General features: G+C 42.4%; 2 protein-coding genes across 7 annotated transcripts in view; one reads left to right on the top strand and one right to left on the bottom strand.

The window, feature by feature from the left end:
- Positions 1-20,663, top strand: part of LOC311264190 (serine/threonine-protein kinase WNK1-like) — a 30,793-nt gene extending 10,130 nt beyond the window's left edge. For 3 of the 6 annotated variants that reach the window (XM_084364848.1, XM_084364846.1, XM_084364847.1), the window contains exons 3-29: positions 3,721-3,893; positions 4,457-4,677; positions 6,331-6,488; positions 7,816-7,904; positions 7,993-8,212; positions 8,340-8,441; positions 8,602-8,986; positions 9,079-9,242; positions 9,414-9,497; positions 9,900-9,935; positions 10,487-10,609; positions 10,885-10,983; positions 11,790-11,869; positions 11,961-12,123; positions 12,216-12,332; positions 12,640-12,753; positions 13,109-13,157; positions 13,248-13,391; positions 13,565-14,544; positions 14,649-14,723; positions 14,845-14,964; positions 15,077-15,413; positions 15,969-16,134; positions 16,220-16,407; positions 16,533-16,688; positions 16,780-17,006; positions 17,537-20,663. In XM_084364848.1, the coding sequence (XP_084220974.1) occupies positions 3,721-3,893; positions 4,457-4,677; positions 6,331-6,488; positions 7,816-7,904; positions 7,993-8,212; positions 8,340-8,441; positions 8,602-8,986; positions 9,079-9,242; positions 9,414-9,497; positions 9,900-9,935; positions 10,487-10,609; positions 10,885-10,983; positions 11,790-11,869; positions 11,961-12,123; positions 12,216-12,332; positions 12,640-12,753; positions 13,109-13,157; positions 13,248-13,391; positions 13,565-14,544; positions 14,649-14,723; positions 14,845-14,964; positions 15,077-15,413; positions 15,969-16,134; positions 16,220-16,407; positions 16,533-16,688; positions 16,780-17,006; positions 17,537-17,899 (5,133 nt within the window). In that variant the 3' untranslated portion in view covers positions 17,900-20,663. The remainder of the gene's footprint in view (positions 1-3,720; positions 3,894-4,456; positions 4,678-6,330; positions 6,489-7,815; positions 7,905-7,992; positions 8,213-8,339; positions 8,442-8,601; positions 8,987-9,078; positions 9,243-9,413; positions 9,498-9,899; positions 9,936-10,486; positions 10,610-10,884; positions 10,984-11,789; positions 11,870-11,960; positions 12,124-12,215; positions 12,333-12,639; positions 12,754-13,108; positions 13,158-13,247; positions 13,392-13,564; positions 14,545-14,648; positions 14,724-14,844; positions 14,965-15,076; positions 15,414-15,968; positions 16,135-16,219; positions 16,408-16,532; positions 16,689-16,779; positions 17,007-17,536) is intronic. The other 3 variants (XM_084364849.1, XM_084364850.1, XM_084364851.1) reach the window with 3 other exon arrangements.
- Positions 20,664-21,259: 596 nt separating this feature from the next.
- Positions 21,260-25,496, bottom strand: rad52 (RAD52 homolog, DNA repair protein). Its single transcript, XM_084363983.1, has 12 exons — positions 25,369-25,496; positions 24,986-25,060; positions 24,016-24,117; positions 23,631-23,724; positions 23,464-23,531; positions 23,228-23,346; positions 23,051-23,126; positions 22,740-22,960; positions 22,458-22,651; positions 21,920-22,000; positions 21,601-21,825; positions 21,260-21,513 (listed from the first exon to the last, which is right to left on the bottom strand). Exons 2-12 carry the CDS (start codon positions 25,037-25,039, stop codon positions 21,452-21,454), a joined length of 1,296 nt encoding a protein of 431 aa, XP_084220109.1. The 5' UTR covers positions 25,040-25,060; positions 25,369-25,496; the 3' UTR covers positions 21,260-21,451.
- Between the last annotated feature and the right edge of the window lie 1,539 nt (positions 25,497-27,035).

Genomic DNA, 27,035 nt, shown 5'->3' with positions numbered 1-27,035 from the left:
CAATAAGTAAGTCACAATTTTGGTGGAGCTTTTTAACATGGCCTCTTGGCTTTCGGGCCCAACAGCCGTTACCCCAATATCAACCAGTGTACCCAGAGGGCTCCATCTAGCCCTCAGTGTCGATCTCAGAGCAGGGACCTGACAGTGCCAGCCCTCGGCATGATCACAGGCTTTTTTCACTCTGTCTATTTTTAGGGGTTGTTGGGTAATTTATGATGGCCTTTGCCTAGAAGCAGTATGTTCTGCTCAGCTTTGGAAATACTGTAGTTAAATGACATTAGTGATTCACATCGACTGGTAGTGCCTCAGGTCATGGCGTTGTTAAGATAGTATTAAGGCTTGGCAATTTAGTTTGAAATGGATGTCATGATTCAAATTGATTTGCAATGAATGAACTGTACTGTTGTGCATTACTTCAGAGAAAACACTAAACGCAGGTAGAAGAAGCACTTCATGTATTTTGATGTTATTAAGATTCACTCAGTTACAGATTTTTGATGTTCATATCATCAGTGCAATTTCCCTAAAGGTTGATAAAGGGTTATATTAAATTACTGCCCTGTCCTATGTAATAGACCACAACGAGGGGAAAACATTTTTTGCCCAGCCTGAGTTGTGACCCTAGTTCAGCCAATTCAGTTCCAAGTTTTTGTTTTGCACGAGTGAAATATGAGCATTGAAATCAAGTTATCCCTAACAACAGCTCCTTGTCTGCAAACAAAAGTATATGTGGAGCTCTGACAATAACATTGACCGCCTTGTATCAAACACTCGTCCTTCTTTTTTTTTGTGTCAAAGGAAATTTCTCTGCGATCAGTCACTGAATGACTACATAATTATAACCCTGATAACAACTTGGGCTTTCGCTCCAGCTGCTTAACCATGCATTGGCTTGTTGAGAGGTGTGCCACTGAACTGCAATACAATCATGATTTATGATGTGTGTCGTGCTGACTCTGCAGAGATGGTCAGAAGTGTTGACTAGTCTGATTTGGAAGATATAATACTTTGTTTTTAAAATGCATTCCTGCATTATTCTCACATGCTCACTTGTGTGTTTTACATGCACATTTGTTTTCCTAACCACTCTTACTCTCTTTTTATCACATTCAGAAACTTCACAAGGCTACTTTTCACAGCCAAGAGTTGATATCGCAGAGGCAGTGGTGGCAACACAGCTCTTTAGAGAGCTAGAGAGCTGACTCATTCCCACTCTGTCAAATAGAGCTGCTGTGATTCAACTGCAGCTGCTGTGGCCCTCTGAGTGCCTGCCTGGTTAGGTTTCCTAATTTATAGACATTTGTGGTCTCACATAGTCCTTGGAAGTACCTAAAAGGATTTGATGTTAGGTTTTGAAGTAATGCTTCAAGGTCTGATTTAAGACTGTCTTTGTAAGTTTGTCAAACCAGACAATCTCAATTGTGTCTAAGCTGGGTGAGCCTAGTGTAGCTGAGGTGTGATAAGCAAGCTACAGCAACCTCAGCTGATAGGTTGAGATACCTGTCAGTCAAGAAAACAAGCCCATCAAATTATTTTTGCCTTTTGCCTTTTATTGGACAGCTGATGGTGACAAACCGCAGTAAATGTGTGGAGAAAGAGAGGCAATATGTGACAAGGGTCCTGGTCAAACTCAAACTAAGGTCACCAAGACATCTCTTCATCCATTAATTTAGGCTGAGAAGAACTTTTTATCTAAATCTTTTCTTAATTAATTAATTAATTAATGAATAAATAAAAGACACAGAGTTTAAATGAAAATATTCTGTCTTTGATATAAGTAGCCTTCATGGTAGTGTTTCCCTTCCATTGTTTAGTGAATAGTGAATATTTGGTCTCTGGTACATCCTCAAACCCTGATCAGGCTGCCAGGCACTGTTACAACAAGAGAAAGATACGGCACTTTCAAGTGGTATGAAAGTATGAATAAAATGTTGTTATCTTAAGTAAAAGCATTGGGTTTGCACGTGCCTAAGCAGATCTTATCTAGCACAGGGAATGCTGTTTTTCAACTCGTTTGCAATGTCATTTGTTTTAAATGAGTTGTCTGTGGGGCGGTGTGCCTACAGTGGATATTCTGTCATTGATATAGTAGTTTGGTATTTGTGTGGGTTGGGGTGTTGTACACCCAAGAGCAGAAGCTCCAATGCTGTGAATGTGATCATGGATGTTTTGCATGACTGTTCACATGGTGCACAGAAAGAGAAAGGGGAACCGCTGTCCCACTAAATACTGATAAGTAGGTCAGTTGGTCCAAGTGCATGGTGGAGCCTCCATTGCTCAGCCATCTTCCCTCAGCCTTTACTCACATTGCTTCCTGATTCAGTGTCCTCCCTTGCTGCTAATTGTTCACACATGTTTCCATTTAACTTCTCTTTTATCTTTGCCCCCAGTCAGTTGTAATCATTCAACCTCAAACCTCCAAAATACCTCTAGCGAAGACTGTAGCAGTCTCAATTATTTTTTTCTTAAAGCGATGTCAGTCACTGGAAAGTTTTCTATCTCTTGCTGACACACACACAAAGGCAAATGCTCACCCTCCACTCACAAAAGGGCTGAATTTCCTGGACAGCCTGCCCTCTGGACAGCTTGGCCTCTGGCCAAGTCTCTGGGGGTTTCAAGGGAGGTCTTTGGCTGCTGGGTTTCACTGGGCTGGTCTTACTGGTATGGGTTTGCTGCTCTATAGTCATGCATGCTGTAAATGTAGGTCACGCCAGGAATTACTCAGGAAACTTGAGAAGGGTGATTTTACGCATTCCAGATTTTTTTGTTTAATATACAGACCCTACAAAAGGGGTTCCTGCCAATCCTTATGGATGCATTAGTCAGTTATTGGAATGTTAAATCCCACTGGGAAAACAGTGCTGTTAGCTTTGCATTTATTTTGCTATAATTCATTGACAAACCCATCAGCTGCCAGGCATTTGTTGACACTCATCGGCCATAGATGAGTTTAGAATGCAAGCCTGGGTGAGCGCTTACCAGACACAGTTGGTAGCCGAAGAGCTTGGCAATATATCAGTATTGATATTCATTGTAGTCTGTCATTGTTGATGTTGTGAATAATGATGCACAGATTTGTTTAAATTAACAGTTGGAACAAAGTCAGAATTATTCTCATAATGCATAATCCATTTGCATACATTACCATGTTGTGATTAACATTTTGAAACACTAACAGGAGTTTTTCCACATCTGAACACATAACATGATATGAAGGATGTACATAGCCATTTGTTATTTTTCTTACATTGCTTAAACCTACTTCTGAGTAGTCTGTGCCTGTTGAGATGAGTGTAGTTTGTGTATAGTAAAAAGGTTGTTAGAGGACAGTTTTGAATTGGTATAAGAAGTCTGATTTAATGTTTAATTGTGCTCTAGTATACTCCGTAGTGATATCAGTATCAGTCATGCTGCAACTTTTTTCTCAATGTGGCCTTCTTGAATCTAGGACATAGCTAGACACATTCCATTTGGTCCACAGTTGTCCGCCAGAGAAAACAGGGCCACATCCCTATGCCCCCAACTGTATGTGTACTTGTACACTTGTGTGTCGAAGGAAATGCAAATTGCGAAAAGCACTACAAATCACCATATATCTGGACTGTTTACTGTTTTTGTTATAATGTATTGTTTAAAATTGTCCTTATTCTAAATAAATCTGTATAGATCTGCTGTCTGTGATGTGTGAAATCTAAGTATTCCCCTTTTTGTCCCCTGCAGGATCGTAAGCTGTCAAAGACGGAGAGGCAGCGCTTTAAGGAGGAAGCAGGGATGTTGAAGGGACTACAGCATCCCAACATTGTCCGCTTTTACGACTCTTGGGAGGGACCATCCAAAGGCAGGAAGTGCATTGTACTGGTCACTGAACTCATGACTTCTGGCACACTCAAAACGTGAGTCTCAAACTTGGGAAAGCTAACAAACGCATTGATACAGAACTCGTATGTGCTGAATACTCTAGGGGCCCTATTTGAACTATCTATAGCACATGGCCTAAAGTCTGTCATGCAAGTACATTTAGGGCATGCCGACTCCCTTTTACTTGTCTTTGCTTAAACTGCTCTTAATCTGGGTTCAAAGTAAGGTGCATGGCGCAAAGAGGTTGTATTTTGTATTCAATGATATTGTCTGCTGTGATCCCTAGCAGCAGAAGTGACATCTGCGTCTCTCCATTAAGAGAGCTAGTGTGCACTTTTACGCACATCTACAGCAGCATAACCCAAAAGGTCACACAAACAGTTTTCCTTCACACAGTGAAATTATTTTGAGTAAAGTACCCATCCTCGCAATACTCGACATCAGAGCTGTCTAAATGGTTTTTTTTTCCAGGAGCTAAAAGTTTCAGTTTGTTACCCCTGGAGAGTTTCCTCTGTCCTGTCAGGTTTAGACTACATTTACTTTGTTTGTTATGTGCTTTTCAGAGGATATCTGAAAATCTTGATCTGTCCTCCTCTAGATATCTGAAGCGGTTCAAGGTGATGAAAATTAAAGTGCTGCGGAGCTGGTGTAGACAGATCCTCAAGGGACTCCACTTCCTTCATACTCGGGCTCCCCCCATCATCCACAGGGACCTTAAGTGCGACAACATTTTCATCACAGGCCCAACAGGATCTGTGAAGATCGGAGACTTGGGGCTGGCCACACTGAAGCGTGCATCATTTGCCAAGAGTGTTATAGGTACGACTCAGAAGTCATTTTCACTTCCTGGTCCCTGTCCTGCTTCGGGGCAGTACCTTTTCTAAGGTCATATTAAGCCTGTATTGAAAATGACGATGTTTAAAGTGGGTATTTTCCTTTGACTTGTTTTTCTGACGGTGTGGTTCAAAAACAGACCACAGCGTTTCAGCTGTCTCTCAAACCACAGCTCAAATGGAGGCCAAATACTGTGGTAATCTTAGATAGATAACCACAAGGCTTTCTCTCTTTGCACTCACAGTGACTCTATCAAGTATGGTCATTGTACAGAAGATTTCTGTTTATGTTTCTCCAAAAAAAGAGAGGGTTTTTTTTTCCAGGCACCTACTGAATGTAAGTAGCGCCTAACGTTTCTCATACTGTAAATATTAATATCATTATGATAATAGCTGTCATGCCTTCTTGCAGGCTAACCTGGCCATGGCTAAAGGTATGGCCTTTGCTTCTGTCATAGACTGGTCTTTGTTCTGTGGTTTGGAAATATGTGGTCTGTTTGCCAGTTATACCTATAATGTTTAACATCTCTTTCTATGGGTTTGCCTCAACAGGTTTTTTTTTTTTCTAGTGTTTGTCTCTTACTGTCTTTTAAAGTATTGCAGGACGGCAGAATCTTTTTGCTCCATCTTTGTGTCCAGGGAGCTCTCCCCACTTTCTCTCTGTCAGCCTTACTCCTTTGTTTTTTGTTTTGTTTTATTTTATTTTTTTATTTTCACATTCTTGGGTATGTTTTTAAAATGTAGGCTCTAGCCTCAGCTGTGCCCAATTCTGCTGTTTGGAATGAATAGGGTACTGCTGGTCATTGAGTAAGTATGAACTTTTTTGGGCCTGGTAAGTCTGACAGTGTGCTGTAACACACATCAATATCAAAAACAAATTAATTCAAATATCAAAATGAGTTTTTCTGTGTAAGACCTGAGATTGAAATGTAAAACGAGCAATTAATAGAAAAAGGCTAATGTGCAAAGACACACTGCTCAGCACAGTAACTAGCTATGGGATCTGCTTCTCTCAGCCTTGACCATAACAGCTTCCTCCTTCAGGTCAAGACGAGATGGTAAGTCTATCTGCGAAAGGTGAGGGTACTGCAAAAGACAAGGTTATTGTTGTTGTAAGGTTAAGGTCTTGACAAAAGTTATTTCCATAGCTAGTAATATTTCTCTTACTGAGATCATTGGCGTCCCTTTGAACAAATTGCACTGTATTCTGGTGGGTATTATTCTCAAATGCCTCATGTGAAACTTTTTGAACATTGCAAATAACATCCATTTTGGCTAACAAGTGTGTTCTGCACATTGGCTTAACTCAGTCACTTTTTTATATATGGCAACATGTGAAGGTCTTACACAGACAAACACGTGCTTTCTTCTCTACAGTCTAACTGAGCCCAGCCTCTCCCTCCTTTTTTGTTTTCTGTCTCTTTTTTTGCTTTCCTTCCCCTTTTCTTTTTTTTTCTCTCTCTTCCAACTTTCACCTCACAGGTTCTACTCCAGGAGATGTCAACAGGCTGGTCACTCTTCTCATCCTCCTCTTCCTCAACCCCTCATGGGTTAGAGGAGCAGAGGGGCAATGGGTTATGAGAAGCCCACTCAATCAGTAAGGGAGTTCGAGAGTTCTGAATAGTTGTTTTGATTTAAGGTACCCCTGAGTTCATGGCGCCTGAGATGTATGAGGAGAAGTACGACGAGTCAGTGGATGTGTATGCCTTTGGAATGTGCATGCTGGAGATGGCCACCTCAGAGTACCCTTACTCAGAGTGCCAGAATGCTGCACAGATCTACCGCAGAGTTACCAGCGTAAGTCTTCTTTTCAACTCTCCATGTCACCCCTCTGCCCTGCCTTCACCTCTTCCTTTATGCCAAGAAGGCTAGTGTCCCATTCTGGAATGATTTTATATTCCCACTGACACCTCTCAACCTTTATATTACATTTCTATCCTCTACTTTTGTATTTCATCTCTTAACTTCAGTGTGTTCCTGTATCTCCCCTATGATTTCACATTTCCCAAACTTAGAAAACCTCAGAAAGGGAAAACGTGTTATTAAAACCAACAAGCCCCTTTGCCTCATGTCATGCTGTTCTTTCTTTCTCTTTTCTTCTGAATTATGGTGTATGTTCTTAAAGCATGTAGACCCGAGGTGTGGATTATTGATAAGAGGCTGAACAAGCACAGTCTTGCTTAATGGTTGAGTCTTGTGATGACGCCAGAAGGGCAGTAACTGTCCTGGAAAAAACACATATTTTTCGTCTTATTCATACTGGCTTAGGTTATAAATGCATAATCACTAATATGATTCATACTCTTACCAGTGTAAGAGTCTCATAGATAAGTAGGTTAACCTGTTCATAGGATGTTATCTACATAATGTGCCTTGAAATCTATACTAATACCCTCAGCTTATCATTAACTGCAAAGTACAAAAACTAAAGTCTTTACCACGTGATTCAAGAGAGGATGTTTTATTTACCCTACTTCCAAAGTTGTTCTCACATTCTCTCTATAAGCCACAAATAGCTCATACTGCAGAGCACATAACAGTTGACTCAGTTGCGAAGCAAAGTGCTATTGTGCTGCATTTAGCTAGTGTCACATGCTCAGCTTTTACAGTAGTATTCCTTGGGGAGATCGGCTGTTGTTCTTCCTATTCTGTCATTAGGCTCAGCTGTTCAGTCCTCCATTTTCCTGTAGCCCTATGCAGCTTCCTGTTGCTGTTCCCTCAATTCATGACCTTTTTAACCCTAACCCTAGCCGCCCTAGTGCCTTATGCCCTCCTTTTCTCCATCACTTGACGTTCTGCAATTTTTAAATGCCACCATGTAAAAGCATGCCATCCTTCTTAACAGTATTTGAACAGTTTGCTGTGGAGGTTAAGTTTCCTCGGAGCAAAAGCCCTTCAACCTCAATGTTTGACATTTGAGATTCATTCTAAAACAAAACTAAAAGAGGAAGTTGATTTAAGGCTGCAGCTTTCTCATTAATCTGGGACTTAACAAATATTTTTATGGTGCTAATGTAGAGTCTCTGAACTGAAACCGACAAAATGGTTTGGGTAGTTGCCAAAATAAGAAAAGGTCAGATTAGAAGAGGAACCATTCTCATTCAGGGTTCTGTGTTTCCTGTAGGGGGTGAAGCCGGGCAGCTTCGACAAGGTGGCCATTCCTGAAGTAAAGGAGATCATCGAGGGATGTATTCGCCAGAACAAGGACGAGAGGTCTCTAACTTAAAAGAACATTGAACAGGTTTAGAGTAGCTCTCCAGGAAAACATGCATTTGCTCACTGCTTGTCTCTCTCCATTCAGGTACTCAATCAAGGACCTTCTGAACCATGCCTTCTTCCAGGAGGACACAGGGGTCCGGGTGGAGTTGGCAGAAGAGGACGATGGAGAAATGGTGGCTATTAAGCTGTGGCTGAGAATTGAGGATGTGAAGAAACTCAAGGGGAAGTACAAAGACAACGAAGCTATTGAGTTTTCGTTTGACCTCAACAAAGACGTCCCAGAGGATGTGGCTCAGGAGATGGTGAATTAAACTTAAAATGCTATAATCTGCCTTTTTAAAAATAAAACACCTCATGAAATGAAAGCGTTTTTCTCGCAATCTTTGAAATGTTCAATACTGAATTATTCGTAATGTCTATGTTCTGTAGGTCGAGTCTGGTTATGTGTGTGACGGTGACCACAAGACCATTGCGAAGGCCATAAAGGACAGGGTGTCTCTAATCAGTCGCAAGAGAGCACAGCGACAGCAGGTGAGTCCATGCTCCCCATAGTGCATTTAATGTTGTTTATGTTTACTATTTACTTGGATTCTACTGTCGCCATAGAATGTACATACCTGTGATGTTTAGATGTTGTCATTCACTACTGTCATGAGGGATTTTAATACGTGTGCTGCTGATTATCTTAAAGGTCCGAGAAGATCAGGAAAAGAGAAGGATAGAAGAAGAACAGCAGAGTCAGTTACTGCAAGCACAGCAACCAGTCCAACAGCCGAGCACAGAGATGCCTCAGTCCCAGCCAGTGCGACAACCTGCTTCTTATGTCCCTTCACAACCAACCCAACACAGCACACAGATTTCTGGCCAACCTCCATCTCAGCAGAGCCTTCAGAGCTCCAACTACAGCACTCCTCAATCAGTGCAACTGACCGGCATACCACAGGGGGTCCCTTTTGTCCCCCATTCAACTGTGCAAGTCCCAGTGTCAGTTCAGGCTCAGAGTGTGGCCCCCATCCAGCCAGAGTCGGAAGAGCCTGAGACTGACCAACACCAACAAATACAGCATGCTGGAGGAGGTGTGTATTGATTAAATGCAGTCACCTTCAAAAATCAAACCATTTTGAGTCTGTACATAAATTAAATTAGCCTTCTTGTCCCTCTCTTACAGCCGGTCACATGGTAGACAGACCACCTGCTTCCTCCATCCTTTCTGAAACCCAGCCTCCTCAGGCTGGAATATCATACAGCTCCCCTTCGGGTCAGCATGTGCAGCCCCAGGTGTCATGCCCGCAGACACAAAATGATCAAACGCAGCAGCAGCAGTTGTCAGTGGTGAGTCATGTTGAAAGTAGGACATAATCTGGTGTGTTGAAGAGAATCAGATGATTTCCCCTTGGTATGGGTTCCTCAAAATTAAGAATTATTTGATCTCCGTGATCTGCGTTTACTTTCCTCTTTGCCTCATTTTAACCATGTGCTGCTTTTGTCTCTGTTGTGCATAAGGTTCAACCTCAGATGCAAGGTGTTCAGCCTGAAGTTGTTCCTGTTGCAGCAAGCAGCCAGTCTGTTCCAGGGGCACCCCCGCAGGTATACTTTGTGCTGCATGTGTTAATGTCTTTAAAGAGTAACTTCAAACCAATTGAAAAGCCTGACCTCTGGTTAAAAGTTTTCAAATCCTTGGCACATAACAACACACCAAATAGCAATATCTGTTGTTGCTGAGCATGTCCTGACATGTCTGTTACTGCAGCAAATCTGAACTTCAACCACTCAAGGTCAGCAGAATCTGATTTTCAGAGGGTGTGAAGTTAACCTTTAAAGCCTATAATGTATAATCTGGGACAGGCAGCTGTGTTGAAACCAGCTGAGTGTTCAGAATCCCGAGTTGTCCGGTCTCTTTTGTCATATTTTCCCTAGTTTGCTTTTTTTTTTTTTTTTTTCAATCTCAACTTTCCTACTCTTACCTGTGTTATGTTTTGTTTCTTATAGTACGGCGTTTACTACCAACCATCGCTTCCCCCTCAGGTAGATAAAATGTCCCATTTTCCTGTTACTATTTCAGATACACCCACAACCTTTTGGATAACATGTTCTGGAAAACAAAATGTACTTGTCTATATAATCGTCTGCACTGCAGACTCAGCCTTTGCGGTCAATTTTAACTTAGTTGTAGTTGATTATTAAAAAGTGTAAACCATGTCAGAAATATTACATACAGTATTTTTTAAACTTGCAAGTTCAATGTGGATTAACATGCAATGCCTCTCTAAATTACTCTCTAAATGTCTCTAAATTACACTGTTGAGTTGATATTAAATGTTCACACATCAATGCCTTGATGACTTATATTCCCAATGAGTAAATGGTGTGGTTCATGCAGTTATGTTATACAACAGGTAAGTGCATGTGGCTTTGGAAGGGAGCCAAAGTGAATATCTGAAAGATTTAGATTGGAAAGGAACTGGATTTTCAGGAGGCAACCTAAATGCCACTATGAATGTATGTTAGTTTTCCCCTCGTCTTTCCTCTCTTATTGTATGCTTATTTCTACCACTCTATCCCCTCTGTTGTTACAGATTCCCACCCAGCAGGTGATGATACCCCCATCCTCTCAGTCGTCCTCCTCCCAACAGCAGCAACAGCCAGAGAGCAGCAGTACTCTACAGATCTCCAATTTACCACAGACACAACAGCTACAGGTGACACACATACCTCCTCTGCACATACATAACATGCAAATTCATCTGTTCTTGCTTGAGACATACACTGACATACATAGGTGCTTAACTCAATTCTACTGTTTCACTTGGCCGTATTAACATATGAATTTCATGCTCTTCATTTCTTTAAGTTTGTGCTTCTTCTAAATCTTTGTTTCTTTTCTCTGGACACACCACTCATTACCATGGCTATTCCCTTTTTTTTTCTTCCACTCTTTCCTTCTGCATGCTGCATATTCCTGCATGACTCTTAGTCTTGGGCCAGTGATCCAAGTCCTCCTATCATGTCTCCTCCAATCAACGCAGAGCATCTATACTTCCTCTATCAGGCCTCATGCCTCTCTGTACTGCAGGTACTCTACAGAGCACAAAACATATGTGTGTGGGTGTATGTGGGCCAGGTGTGAAGCATTTGGTTCACACCTCCTGACACAGTTTTGTTGCTGAAGTATGTGTACATTCATACTTCAGAAATGATAATTATATTTTAAAGCACCAATAAACATTTTTAACACGAGGAGGGAAGTATCTGCAGCAGTATATTTACTAACATGTGAGAATGTAGATCAGTGTTTGTTTTCGTTGCTGTGGCGATGTGAACAGCTCTTCTTCCTTCCTCCCCCTAGCTGTTATGAAAATTTAACAGCTCAAGGGTTTTATTTGGAGCTTCAAATCCTACATGAAAGCAGCACCCCAGTAGATATGATCTGTGGGCATGTACATTTTATCACATTACTGTAACTACCCACAGGGCTGTAACTGGACAGTCGCAGAACAGCAGTAACCTTTATAAATAATATATACTTATATCCATTTCAGCACAGAAAAAATGGCCACGTTCTGAAGGAAATGAAACTCCGTTGCACAGCAGTGTTTACACTCTGCCTGAGAGCTGAATAATGGCGTCGCTTGTAGCACCCTGATTCAAGTTTTTCCAGGTTAAACAACTCCATCTGGTGGATGGTCTTGTTTGAAATCTTTCATTTCGCTCAGAATAAATCACCAAAATAAAATTTAATGAATCAAAGCGACTGACATACAAATGATCATTGTTTACTATGTAAGTTCGTAAATCATTTCAAAAGAATAATGCACAAACAAAAGAGATTGTTATTTGGTGTTAAGATGTGAAGATTTATGGACGTTTTCTGTGTTTCAGGCCCCTGTGAGTGTTCCTCAGTCAGCACCAGTGGAGCAGCCTGCAGGATCCACTGCTCTGGTGCCACCATCTGTAGAAAGGTAAAAAAAAAAGGAAAAGCCAACCAAAACCAAAAGAAAGCATGTGCATTTTGTGTTGAATCTCTCTCTCATGGGTCCATTTCTCTTTCAGCTGCCTGTCAGATGCAGCTTCAGGTCTTAGCGACGGCAATGATGGAAGTTCTACATCAGGAGGTCGCCATGAGGGACGCTCACTGAAGCGTCACCAGCGGCGATCTGTACGCAGCCGCTCCCGTCACGAGAAGACTGCAAGGGCCAAGCTAAATGTTCTCAGTGTACGCATCTGAACCGATGTAATCACTCATATTTTGTCTCAAGGTCTTTGTTAGTGAACAGTTTTTTTTTAACCAGACTGATCGTTTTGCAGATCTCTAATGTGGGGGACAGAGTAGCAGAGTGTCAACTGGAAACACACAACAGGAAGATGGTGACCTTCAAGTTTGACCTTGATGGGGACAATCCGGAGGAGATTGCACAGATCATGGTAGGAGTGGTTCTCTAAACATCTGGGAAATGTTAACTGTCTAATAGTTGTCTGTATATAATGTATAATGCCTGCTACATATTCATAGTGTATTTACTTTTGCATGGCTACCATTCACAAAATCCCCTTGACTGAGAATCCACTGTAGTGAACAAAAAAAAGAGCAAAGGCCACGTACAACTAATGTTGCTCTCCTATGTTGTCAACCAATGGCCATCAAGAATACTAAGCCATTTTATGGAACGCTCTTGCAGTTTATCTAAGTTTAGTTACAGTAGATAAACATCTTTTTACTTTCTGTTTTCAGGTCCAGAGTGAGTTCATCTTGGAGAGTGAGCGAGAGTCCTTCATCGAGCAGGTCCGTGAAGTCATAGAAATGGCCGACGAGAAAGGAGAGGGCATGAAGGACGGTTTTCCGCAGGTATTTCTTTACTGCACATCACCTTATCAGTAGGGCTGACCTGAATGTTTTGAAGCTTCTACCGTTGCAAAGGTAATCTACGTCCAAATTAGTATTCAGATGCTCGCCCAAAGCTCTGATTGGTTACACGTCACAAAACAGCCTTTCAACACTGAAAGCTACTGTGCCACAGAGACTGGAGCTGCCCCTCCTTAGAAGCTTTTAATATTCGTGGGTACTTGTCTCTGAAGCTTTGAAGAATTCAAAATGGTATTCAGGGCGGCCCTCCTTATGAGCCAAATACCCATAATGATAATTTTGATCATCACCTGCTAAAGCTTGGGATGTAACCACCTATATTTTTATGTCTTTGCAGATAAGTGATCACCCGCAACAGCCTGAGCTGTCTGTTCCCATGGTGCCAGGTTAGCAAACTTTAAGGAAAAAAGTTATTAATGTTTATGGAGTCCAGCTCCTGCCTCACACTTGACCTTTTCTTTTGCCCTTTCTCTCAGGCATTTCGCCCAGCACTGCAGCCCAGGTGGTGCATTCATCAGGACGAAGGTTCATCGTCAGCCCAGTGCCAGAGTCCCGTCTCAGAGAGCAGTTCTTTGGCGCTCCGTCTGCTAATACCTCCTTTGGAGATGAACCTGGACCAGGTAAGAGAAGAGCTTTGTTTATTCCCTGTGTGGTTTCTTGAAGTAATACACTTTACACGGAATGAAAATAAACGTAAATAGTTTAATTAATTGAAACTAAAATGATGGGTACAGAAAGTTTGTCACGGTGGTCAATTGCCTTATAACATCTTGCTCTTTCTACTGTCTTTTAGGTCCCTCTATGACATTGGGTCTTTCTCTGTCTGCTCCATCTGGGATGCTCCAGCAGGCCTTCAGTGAAATGAAGGAGGGTCGTACAGAGAGAAGCAGCACCCTCGATCCCCCTGCTGCGGAGCAAGAACCAGGCCCTGTCCAGTCCACTGAAACTGGACTCGGCCCAAACTCAAACCTGGCTCCTCCAGAGGCTTCTACCACAGGCACTTCTTTTCCTGCTGTACCCCTCTCATCCACTGCAACATCTTCACCACCTGCCTCAACTGGGAGGGTTTCCCCTCCACCCATCTCTGCTCAGTCCCAAACTACAGCTCCTGTCACCAGTGATCACAGTACAGCACCTCAGTCTTCACATGAAGCAGGCCCCTCACAGCTTCCACCAGCTGCTGTCATTCCTCCCTCATCTTCCACCATTTCTCCTCCATCAGTGCAGACCTCCGTCCCGGCCGTGACTGGGCCTCAGTCTTCTGTTGCTAGTGTCACACCCAGTAGTACCGGCACTGTCCCTGCTACAGAGCAGCAGCCTTTTAATAGTGCTGTTTCGTCTTCTCAGCCTATGAGCTCGTCCATTCATGCACCACAGCACACAACCGCCCAGCCTGTCACCATTTCCTCTCAGCCCCCTCCTCCTGCCTCGCTACCCAGTCAGAGCCAGGTCCAGCCACAGCAGGTTGAGTCAGAGGGAGCTGAGCTCCAGACTAAGACAGCTGGTAGGGATGATATCCAAGCTCTAGATAAGAAGCTACGCTCCCTCTTTAAAGACCAGAGCTCTCCCTCGTCCTCGTCGATGGATCCCAGTCAGAACACAGGAACCTCCTCTCCTCCTGCTGGGACTTCATCCCCTCCACCCGGAGTTGCCATGGTGCCTCCATCAAACCTTCCCCTCACCTCTGGGGTGCAGGGTGTCCTGACCACCCCAGGACAGGGCATTACCCCTGCAGGACATGCACAGACACCTCCAACTAAGCCCAGGGCACAGGTAAGAGGAAACTCCATCCAAAAATAAATCCAAAATGCTGTATGTTGCAATAAAAATATTTGTATATAATATTTTAAATATTTACTTCCCTCTTTGTTTTTTAGACGTTACCGACTGGTTTTGATCAAGCTGCTACACCTCCCTCTGACCTTGTACCCCCATTTCCTGGACCAAATCAGGTTAGATCTACTGCGGTCCTGTGAAATCACCGACTGAACCACATTTGTTTTTAAAAATAGTGTAGGAGTGTAGATGTATTAATCAGATTGTTTTTTATTTCCTGTTTGTGTGACTCCACAGTCACAACAACCCCTGGGTAATTTGGATGCCGAGTTGAGGAGAGCTCTGAGTCCAGAGACGGTTCAGGGTGGTAGCAGAGCCCAGCCCCCAGCAGCTGGTTTCACTCTTGGACGTTTCCAAGTAAGTTTAAGTCACAGCTTTAAATGTATCTGCTTAATTCAGTCTGAAACGGTTAGACCTCTTAAATCTCAGGCTTTGGTAATCAAGATTTTCTCCCTCCTCTCTTTCTCAGGTGTCTGTTGCCAGTGATGGCACGTCCAGCAGCATTCCAGATCCAGCCAGCGTTGTTTCCTCCTCGTCTCTCACGCCGTCCTCTAGCTCTACCTCCTCCTCTTCCTCTTCGTCCTCCTCGTCCTCCTCCTCCCCCTCAAGTCCAGAAAATACCCTCCACCGGTCATCCAATCTGGCCAAAGGAGTTTGTGAAATTGACGCTGCAAGGGGAGCCTCATCTCTCCCAGCTGGTCCTGCTAGTCAGTCCACCACTATTGGGCGCTTCCAAGTGTCCACGAGCACCAACGCCACATCTGGGCCAACCACTGGTTCTAAAGTGGGACGTTTTTCTGTCACAGGTGTGTAAATCAGCTTTGATAAGCCAGTTTAAAGCCCTCCTTACTCATCACTGATAAGACACGGGGACCTACTGTACTAAGAACCAAACAAAACTCATGCTTCACACTGTCTTACCAGTTAGTTCACTGCTAACACTCTAACTGAAAAGGCTGAATGAACCATAATAAGTGTTTTAAAATTGGATAACCATTTTATCACAGTCACCCTTTTTCTTAAGTGGCCGTGGTATAAGCGGTATAATGCACACTGTGGTTTCTTTATAGAAAGTCATGCTCTCTGTGGAGACATCTTCGCTCTTGCCTCATTTAATATTTTTAGATTAATCCTATTGGCAGAGGCTGCTGAGGGAATTAATAATTAAGGCTTTGATAGCATTTGTCAGTCGACTTTTCTGTCTACTGTGCTTGAAAATCTGTTCTGTTTTAACAACATCTGAAGACGAGGATTTAGTCAGTAAATATGCATTTAACAAAGATTCTGTCCATCCAGAGATGTTTAGTGGTTCGAGAGGTTCCCAGGTCAACCCAGTAATGGCCTTATGTGCTTTCCCACAGTGACCCCAGCTCCAGCTCCAGCAGCAGCCTCCATTATGCAGAACGGGCCCTCATCCTCAAACTCTGACCCTCATAACACACCCACCCATTACAGTAGTGACAACGACGACGACTCTGAGACTGAGGATGAGGCCTTGCAGAAAGAAATCAGCCGTCTCAGAGAAAAGTGAGTCATTTCCTCTTATGAATGCTCCTTCACAGCTCAGTAGAAATATGTTAACATGACTGTATGTCCTGCCCCTCTCTCTCAGACACATGCTGGAGATCCAGGCCTTGCAGTCTCGTCAGAAAGAGGAGATAGACGGTCTGTTCACGCGGATGGGAAAACCTCCACCGCACACTGTTTGCTCCCCTGCTGTGGCAATGGCTGGAGGTCGACGCAGGCGCAAAAGCCACAGATCTGCTCGCAGTAGTGGACAGCCCAGCCCCATACACTCAGGTACAGACAGTGAACTGGCCTTTTGATTTCGACACCACAATTTCTGTTTAATGTACTGAAGCTGTTGATTTGAAACGTTCCTGAGTAAATGTTGGCGCTCTATTGTGTGTTGTTCATATGTTCAGGATCTCCAGCCTCAGCTCAGAGTCTTCATGGTTCAGAATCCTCTCCAAAGCAAAGTTCACCCTCAGCAACAGAGACATCACAAGCAGCTGGCAGATCATCCATACAGCTGCTCAGATCCTCTCCATCCATGCCCAGCCTTAGTAGTTGCCTCACAGGTATGTGCAAGCACTTAATCTCGTCACGTTGAGGCACATGAATTGATTCCCTGAATTAATTATCTGTTTCATCTCCCTTCTTGTGTCCCAGGATCAAGTGGGACAAGCTCCATAAATGGTTCAGGCAACTGCCAGAATCACTCTGCCTCCCTGACCCAGACTACTGGACCGACTCCGCCTGCCTCTCACACCCAGAAGGGCAAGGGCACCTTCACTGATGACTTGCACCAACTGGTAGATAACTGGGCCAGAGATGCCATCAACCTCTCCCAGTGCAAGAGAGGTCCTAAAACTGGAACACAGGCAGCAGTACATGATGTAGGCATTCAGTACTTTGACTGTATGACCACATATCACTGATTCTTGAGAAAATGGATAAAACCGGTTATATAGTCCTTTCTATTCAAATAGTGACATGTCATGGTTGTGACAGTAGACGCAGCTTTTTTGAGCTTGAGGTCCTCAGGAATATAGTTATATATAAAGACACATTCTGACTTGCCACAAAATAAGAATAAAAATTGTTGAAAATTCACTGCTTTTGGTTTTAAAGATGTTTTACATTCTACTCTTTCATCTTTATTTATTTACAGTTTTTTTTTATCAAATAGAAATGTTATTCTCTTGTTTAGGGACAACTGGTTTTGTGGGTACTGGGCTGACATATAATCATGTAAATTATAAAATTATAACCAAACATATTTAAAAATGTGACCCACGGATGATCAACCATGATTATTTTAAACGATTATTTTAAAAGAATTAGTCTCAAGAATCAGTGATGTGATACTTTTTGTTGAAACCACCTCCTGTCCTGTAATAACTCGTACTTTTGTCCTCTATAACAGATCATCCCTCCAGCCAACATGGGCCGTAAATTCTCAGCTCCTGGGTACCTCTGCCCAACACTTCCCACGCCCTCCAGCGCCACGTCCACCACCAACACGCACCTCCCCAACCCAGCCAACCCCTCTGTCCCTGTGGGGCCTCGTAAAGGCTCTCTGGGCCCAGTCGCCCCAGGGTTTGGATACACCTCAGCCCCGTACAGCGCTCCTCAGTGGGCAGGACCCACAGGCACATGCCAGGTCGGCATACAGTACCAGCCGCCTACGACAGCCTCAGTTTCAATGCACCAAGGCTACCACATGGGGGCCACACCAGCCCCCCAGAAATCAGTGAACCCCGGAGGGTCCAACCTGAGGCCTACGTAGCCCAGTCAGCCCTGGTCCAGGCTGAGACAGAGGGCCACGCAGGGCGGACAGTCGAGAACCACTAGCTCCCTTTGCTGGTTAGCTGGCTGGATATTGTGCTTTTTATTTTATTTCAACTTTTATTATTGTGTTTTTCTCTGTAATAGAGTTGACCTGTGTGGTTCAAGTCCTCTCAGGCAGAACGAAATCTGTCTGGCAAAATTGGAGGGAGAGTGCAATACACATCCACAGCACATGAGTCTCACACTTAGCCTGCCATTAGCTGTGGAATCGAGCTGTGACGAGTCGGTTGGTCGTGTCTGGCGATGTAATGACCCAAAGGCATAACCAACAGCAGCCAAAGATGTCTTTTGAGAGCAGACGTAATGTCGTCATTCCTTTTTGAAGAGGAGAAGGTAGGAGGGATTCTGGTTCACATCCGTACTGGTCCTGACTTCACGCCGAGCTGGGACTGAAGACAGTTGAACTCATACACCACATAGACACATGTGCGCGCACACACACACCTGACTACACATCAATCTGGTTGAGTTGACTTGGGATGGTTGGTTAAGTTGTCTCCGAGAGCGAGGAGGAGTGTACTTGAAAGTGGGAGATGAGACAGTTTGTCTTGGGAGTGTGAGGAGGAGGAGGAGGAGTTTGGAGAAGAAAGACAAAGTAAGTTAGGCAGGAGTGTAATGGAAAGGGTTGCAGTATGAACACATCCCAGTGGCTACCTATTGAGTAAAATGCAATAATGGCAAAGAGTAGATATACTGTCCCTTGTAACTGTGGCCTTAATCCCCAAACACATTCAAACATTGACTTTGTACATAGATATTTCTTCACTGGGTTATGATTCCATGTTTAGCATATATTTATGTCCCTGTGAGAGTCTGGTGTCATTGTGCTTTGAGTTGTCTCTCCATAAAGTTATTATCATCCTGATTTATTCTTCGCGTCTGATATGTTAGCCAGTGGAGCTGCCATATGAAAAAGCCTGGTGTTGACCACCATTCAGACGAGGCGATGCTGCTGTAAATCACAATCTGGGTAGGAGAGCGTTTGCAGGGTTTTTGTTTTTTAAGCGAGAAGGAAATCTTGTCAAGAATCCCACGTTGACACACGAAACCATTTTATTTAATGCTCAGCAGTGAGATACGAGCGGCTCCAAATCCTGCTCACGATATCCTACATATGAAATAGTTTTGTTTTTTGCAGTAGTATTTTGTGGATGGGATTTGTCCCAGTTCTTTAGACAGGTAGTGCACAGTAGTCAGATAAACAGGTTGTTAGTGAAGTCAAGTTAAATATCTCTGCTCATAACATTTAGCCGTCACTTCTCAACTCACAAGTGTCTGGGGTTCTCTTTCTGTGGTGTTTTTGTATGCGTATATTTAATAAAACAAATGTTCTTTATGGACCTGTATTCAGCCATCAGATTTTGATGTTGTTTCACTGTAATTATTATTAAAAGGTTGTTAAACAACATGTAGTTAAAGGAATATAAAAAGTGCAATTGCAGGGTTGTTATCGGTATGCTTGTCACCAGGCAGGAGTGATCCTGCCGTTTATTAAGCTCTTCTATCTTATGACCGCCCTGCCCCCCCTTTTTTCTATTTAATTGTATATATGTTAATGTGAGGTAAATGCTTTCACCTATTGCTCAGTCACTAGAGTATGCTTGTGGTGACCCACTCTACATGCACATGCACTCTAACCTGTAAACATGAGGAACACTTTAGTGCCTTGCATCCTCACTAATGACAAGTTCCAGATTCATCTAGTCCTGTAGCTGTGACCGTACTGCAGAAAAACCAGTGAACTAAACCTGTACACAACGTAAACACAACACGTGGCTGCATAACCGTCGCACAGCCAGACTGAACACCACACACAGGACTGCAGAACAAAGAGCACACTGAGTAATGTGGAAACTGTTTGTTTTCTCTATACAGTTACATTTGTGTTGGTTGTGTGATCAGCTGTGTATTTATATTTGGCTCATGCATTCATGGATTTTTGGCTGACGTTTGTTTTTTGTGGATTCATCATAATTCATCATTAAACCGATTTAAATAGAAGCACTTGTTCAGACAGCGAGTGAGCTGCGTAAAGGTTTGAAAGTCGCCCTCACGCCGGCTCAACTTTTGTCTCGCCCACGTCACACGAGTGCCATGCTGTCATTGTGACTCTTTCGCCTGCTCGTAGATTTGGATGAATAGTTAAACTTCTCTAGAGAAAAAATAAGTTACTGCAATGCAGAATATGCAATGTTTAAAGTTTTAAAGGGACTGACGGGGTAATGGAAACATTTGCATGCTGATGAGGGTTGTTACTGAATTCAATGTTTTTGATATTGGAATATTAGAGATCTTTGTTTTTTATTCTTTGCCTTCCTGTGAGTCATCACTTAAGTGTCGATCTGTTCAATTTGCCATTGCCAATATCACAGGCACAACTTCAATATCAGACTATCAGCGTATGATTTCTGCATGCCGGCTTCACTGGTGTTTAATCTTACAAATTGCAACCAACTTGCAACTGGCCACTGTACAGCACAAACTCAGCAACGTTTAAGGTCCACATGCTACTATGCTACTATCAGTAACTATCACAGCCCTCTGCAGCACCGTTGGAGGCTACTGACACGCAGTTAAACCTGTTGAGCTCTTATTTCTGATCCCTCCTTACTGACTTCCTGTGATTCAGTGTCTGTTTTGTGTATGTTTTTCACATTGTATAAAATGTAAAAACAAATAAAAATAATATCAGTTAAAGTGCTTGTCGTGCTTATTGGTGTTTTATTATTATGACCACACTGCTATTTTAACTTGAAGCTAAATGATCCTCTGGGGTGAACTGGGATGGGTTTTTTCTACCACCACATTCTTCTATGGAAAATCAATTGAGACATTTAAATCCACTGGATCTGAATTTTCATTTTGATCCACATCAAATTGTTCTCACTCATGGATACCAGCTGTTTTGATGGGTTACAATTAATTACTATAGTTCATTAAAGGTCAGGTGGCTGACCCGTCCTACAATCCCAAAGCGTCAGTATCGGACGAGTTGAGAATGAAACTCAAAAATCAAAAACAAAATCTTACAAATAGCACCTTTAAAAAATTAGACGATTATTTTCCCAATTGTTTAGTCTATAAAAATCGTCAAAAAAAAGCTCATCCATTGTCCCCAAACTCTTCATTTACTCTCAAAAATGACAAAGAAAAGTGGCAAATATTATCATTAAGAAGCTGGAACACACAAAACAATAAGTTATTAAAATAGTTGGCCACTAATTTCGATTAATCAACTAATCGTTGAAGCTCTACTGTTTGATACCGTTTATACAGATATAAATAAAAACACCTCAGCTGACAGAACTCTGGTTGTTTTTATTTCATTTTTTAACAAAACCATATAACATTTCTCCAAATATAAGAAATAGCAGCAATTCATTGAAAAGTGAACTAAATGACTGTACACATTGAAATAAATAAACAAACAGTAAAATCATAAAGCTGGATTCGACAAAGTGTTGAAGCTGCAGAACAGCAACATGAAATCTCAAGTGTCCAGTCGGCGTTTCTTCAAGTACTGTCCCTGTCTGTATGGGCTGCAGGCTTCACCTGTAAGGTTGAAAAGAGACACTGATGACCACAAACTTCTGCCAGCAGCTCATGAACAAATCAGCGACTACAATCATGAAACCTCACCTGGTCTCGCCTGATGCTGGTTCTCAGGTTGTCTGAACTGTCCTCCGCTGTACGATGGAGCCTCCTGTGGAGGTCTGCCCGGGGCTCTCTGAGGGGTCTTACTGCGTGTCTGCATCTGGTGATTCCCAGGTGTGCTGGGCCTCAGCCCTGGGGATGGTTGACCTCCTGCAGGGATATTCAGCTCCTCAATCCCATCCAGAGTGAAATCCCAGAGCTCAGGATCATCTGCAGAGAAAACAGACCAGTGGTACTGAGAGAGGCTGGTTTCTTCACCACGCTATCAAAGTATGTAGAGCCCTCTGGTGGTGGCTTACAGCACCTGCTAAACAGTCTTCCCTGCTGCTAGGCTTCCTTTGCCCAGCTGAGGTGCTGTCATTCCGCGCTGTAGTAACTTCAGGACCTGCAAGAATTAAGAAAAACACATTTAAACTCCTAAAATTTCAGAATAAAGAGACAATTTAATCCAGCGGTCGCAAAAATGGAGGTCAAACCCGATCTGCGAGACAATGTCATCTAGTCTTTTATTTTAGAGTAGCCATTTAATTTATTTGAAAAGCTGTAAAATCAGAGCATAAAAAAATCGACTCCTTGTCACATTTCATATTTAGCCTCCTTAACTCTCCTCTTCCATCTGCAAGCTCAAAGCTGCTGTCTCCAGGTAAACAATCTCCTGTAGTGTTGCTGTAGGTACGAGGGAGAAATGTACCCATCTCATGTTTTGTTTTCCCCACTGAGTATTCAAGCTGCCTCTCTGCTAAAGAAACCCCAGTCCAGTGAAAGGTCATTTGAGTTTGAGACTGCTGCTGCTTAAAACAAAGAAATCACTGATTATATAATTCATGAAACTCCTGCTGTACCTCCACTGGATCTTCGTCCAATAGCGACCTCCGTGTCCTCTGACTTGGTTTGATCCTGATACTGCTGCTGCTGCCTCTTGGCCTCCATCTCTTTCCTAAACTTCTGCTGAAGCTGCTGCTGTCGAAGTTTCCTCAGCTGTTTGGGGTCCGTGTGTGCTTCAGAACCGTCACCATCCACTGCGTCCATGGCCGGTCTGAGAGGAAGAGACGGAGGAAAGAGATCAGAGGTGATGAAGAAGTGTCAGCACCATTAAAAACAGGAATCAGACCCTTCTATTTTACCTGGAGCCAGAGTTCTCACTCAACCAGTCGGGTGCATTAGGAGTGTGAACTTCTGAACAGTTCTGGTTCTGGTTGAGGACTTTGGGCTCCAGCGGCGTCCTGCCAGGACCCATCGCAGACACAAGCTTTCCCTCCCGGACCAGACTGGAGAACCGAGCTTTCTCCACCAAGGGCTCACCTGCAGAGCGCTTAGTCTTGGCCGGGTCTAGAGGTGGAGGAGGCTTTGTGTGGAGAAGAGACAAAATTCAGCATCCAAACCAATTTTAAGAATGAAAATATAAAATACTAGAAGTTTATATGCTGTATCTGACCTGTTTGGGGATCTTGTTAATGGCGAGGAGGTATTCTTTATCCAGGATGCAATTTCCAAGGGCATTACCAAAGCATCTTAACAAGATATTAAAAAAACAAAATACCTATTTTAGAAAAATTGTATGTTATATATGATTCTGTCTTCACATTTCAGACTGAACTGCAAATCCCAGTACTTCAGTGCTCTCTTCATGCCATCAGTGACAGCTTCCTTTCTCGCCTTTTCCAGTGACAGAGCTTTAGACTTCAGTCCTTCACTGACTCCATACCCGACATCTTCATGAAACGAGCCATCCTGAAGGAAAAGCATGCGTCACAAACAAATCCAAAACAGCCCGTGATGAGCATAGAAGGACAGAATAGATGATATAAAGACTTACAGTCAGTATGGTGAAATAAATAGTTATCTAACCTTCAGCTGTACTTTGATAAATGCACTGACTCCGACATAAAACCTCCCGTTGATGAGGTCGACGAAGTCTGTAAAACATGTTTAAGTGTTTTGTTAGTCTCGACTTTGTGGCAGCAGCAGCTCGACTTTATCAGGATCCTCTGATGACGAGAAGCTCCGAGTCGTACCGACATTCTGCTGGGAGATGGAGTGAGACCATCCATTGTATCCAAACATCTCATTAGCCAGGCTGATTACACGATGCCCTTCAACATAGCATACCTGTAGGAGACCATTCAGGGGGAGACACAAGAAAGAGAGAGACAGAAGTGTTCTCATGTAAACTGATTTATCACACTGGAAAATGGACAAATGTGGGTAAAATTTCCCTCTATACTGCAATAAGATCTCATTGTTTCCACTTGAGGGAAAAATACCGAAGAAAAGAAATCACATAACAGCATTTGTGCAACATTCATGTGGGTATAAAGAGACAGACGCAATATGTCTACAGTTCAGTCAAAACTGGCTTCCCAGCTGAGCAGAAAACAAAAGAGAGACACAAAGACTTGCCCTCTGTCCCCCTCCAGCCACTCTGGTACTGATGTACTCCGGTCCCAGCTTCTGTCGCAGAGCGTTGTGCACCGCCTGGTACTCATCTGCTGTGTACTTTAACTGACAAAACAGTCCAGTGAGGAGAACAAACACAGACAAACACAAACTCATATGTGACATAATAAAAGGATGGGTGGATTTTCGGTCAGCCCTGATTGCTCTGTAATTGCGATTGTATTGGGGGAGTTTAAATAATGTTTCAGGACAACACAATAAAACTGGTCAACTGTTTTCCAGATTTTTTAGGACACATGGGAACCCTAACATTCTCTCTTTGAGACTTAGTGGACAGGACACCCTAATTTACACATGAGTAGGTGTTAAGCAACATCCCTGTTCAGCTGTACCACAAGAGACCATCACACAACAGACACGTGATGTGAACACAAGGTGAGACAGGTGCAGCTGTGTTGCTAGTCAATTAAATCTTCACACCTGAGCCTGATTTGACCGAATGGGTGTGTGTAAGTGGTTTTCAGTTTTGACTGATTGAAATTTTCTTTTCATAAACAAACAAACGAAACAACAGAAGAGTAGTGCATATGAAAACAGGCATTTCTAATGACATACATAAATGAATAGGTAATTTATATATATACACATATACAAACATACAAATATATATACTTTATAACCAAATATTTCCTGTAAAATATAATTTAATTTATCAACCATTATCTCATGTATTATTATCTTATATATTGATTTATTTGTCTTCTATAAACATGCACTATTCCCATAATCAATCATATATGTTATAATGCTTTAAGTATGTATTCACCAGCATCCCCACTTACCCCTCACCTATCAACATATTTACACACATATATATACATACATACATACCCACTTTGCTTTCTATAAACAAAAATAAATAAATAAAAAGTAAAATAATATTAGTACAATTATATGAGCTCCTGTTATTTACCTGTCCGAAGCACTTGGTTGCAGAGCTGCTCCCCTCCTCAGTGTTACTGGACATGATGGCAGAGGTCCCCTGACACTAACCAAAGTAAACAGACATGTCAACAGGCTTTAGTTAATGTGGCTGGATAACTAACTGCGGTCAGCCACTAAAACTAATCCACCAAAACGCCAGTTAGTCGTCCATGTGGGTAACTTCTTAAACTCAACCTACAACTGACTCGGACATGAAGCTAACGTTTTCAGGTCTGTAGCAGAAACCAGCAGGTCAAGCTAGCAAACAAATGCTGCCTTCGGTTAGCTAGCTAATATTCATTTCATTTTAGGGCAATATTCATGACCGTACCGCCATTGTAAGTTAGCTCATCTTTATGAATACAAACTCACCAGCTAAATGTCCTCAGAAGTGACTTGTATATTGAATAAAGTTGCTAAAACTCAGGAATATTTTCATTATTTATCTGAACAACATCTGAACTTCCCGCTCGGTCATCCGAGAGGAGGAGCCTGTGCTGCCTTCAAGTCCTGTTGGAAACTACGCTTCTAACTGATATGTCGGGGTAAATTTGGTTTTATTTATTAACACTTGTCATGGTTGCTATTGTATTTTTCAGTATACACATTTTCCATGTGATGTGTCATGGTTGCTGAAAGTCAGTGTATGAATTACTTGTCAGACAGGTCGCAAGGTGTGTCCCAGTGTAGCATTTCAGCCTCAACGCTCTCAATGGGCGAGAAATGTAGAATTTACGAGGCGGACGTGAAGTAAACACTACATTTATGGAGCAAGAGGATTAAATTAAGATTTTAATTGACGTGAGACATAATCTTCTCCTCTACTCTTCCTTTAGAGTGGCTGTAAATCCGTCATATTGATTTATTATGTTTACAATTTGCGGAATAAATGTAGTAATGTTTCCTCCCTTTATCTATATTCTTCATTTTAATATTTGACCTCCATTTTGGGCCCTCCAAAAAAATAATCTTTGAGTTTTACAGTGTGTTAATGTTCCTCTTGCTCTTTTAAAACACTTAATATTAACACCATGCATATCAATATCATCATCTGATGTTTGTACACCAGGCAGATACAATAAATTAGGGATATTGGGATATTTTTGTGTTTCTCTTGATTGTTTATTCTGTGACATCTGCATTTTTATTTTGTGTTTTGTGAATATTATGCAGCACATTTAATTTTACTGTCATTGCATATGTCCCTGCACATGCACCCATATCCCAACACCAATAATACCCCACATATTGAGGGAGCATGTGTTGCATGCCTCAAGTCCTCTTGCGTGATTTCTTTTTTTATAGCCTTCCAGCGAGGTTTCTCACGGGACTCGATTATTTACATCACAACCCATGGAAATGGGGGATTATCTGCAAAAAGCCTGCGCCTGCTTTGACAGATGGCAAGACACCCGCTGTGTTAAACAGCATAGATTGGGGTCAGTGGTGTGTACTATGTGTCTACTACCTCCCACTCTGTTTATGAAGCCATATGCAGACAGGAGGCCTTTATCCAGTATCAAAGTATCAATGTCTGCACATGGGTGTATACTGTTGTGTTACAGTGCAAAATACATTAAATCTCTTTATCTATTTGTGCAGGGCTGTGTGTTGTGTATGTTACATATACATCACTAGGAATGAGTTAGGCAGCCCTCCTCTGATTATATATTATATATGATATATTTTCCAAACATAATGTGATGTTATTTGTGGACAGCCTTTGTTGTAGAGTACAGACATTTTTTTTTTTTTTGTTTGTTCATTTTTTTCCTACCCTGTCTTGGGGAGGTGGGTGGTAAGAAAGGGTTAACATCTCTGTTATTTAATCTCTTTTTCTATACCTGAAAAATCAATAAATGGAATATTTCAAACAAAAAATGGCTTAGGGATATTTGGATATTGCATGTGCAGGGACAAAACACAACATAAAAATTCAGATTTGTGAAAGTGAAACCCTAAAATCCCCCTGAGTGACTTATAATGAGTAATGTACATTATTGTTGTGTCTGTGTTTGTGTCTCTAACAATGTGGCTGC

This window comes from Pagrus pagrus (genome assembly GCF_965226575.1).
Source record: "Pagrus pagrus genome assembly, chromosome: 10".
Lineage (NCBI taxonomy): Eukaryota > Metazoa > Chordata > Actinopteri > Spariformes > Sparidae > Pagrus > Pagrus pagrus.
This window is presented reverse-complemented; position numbering and strand designations above follow the sequence as displayed.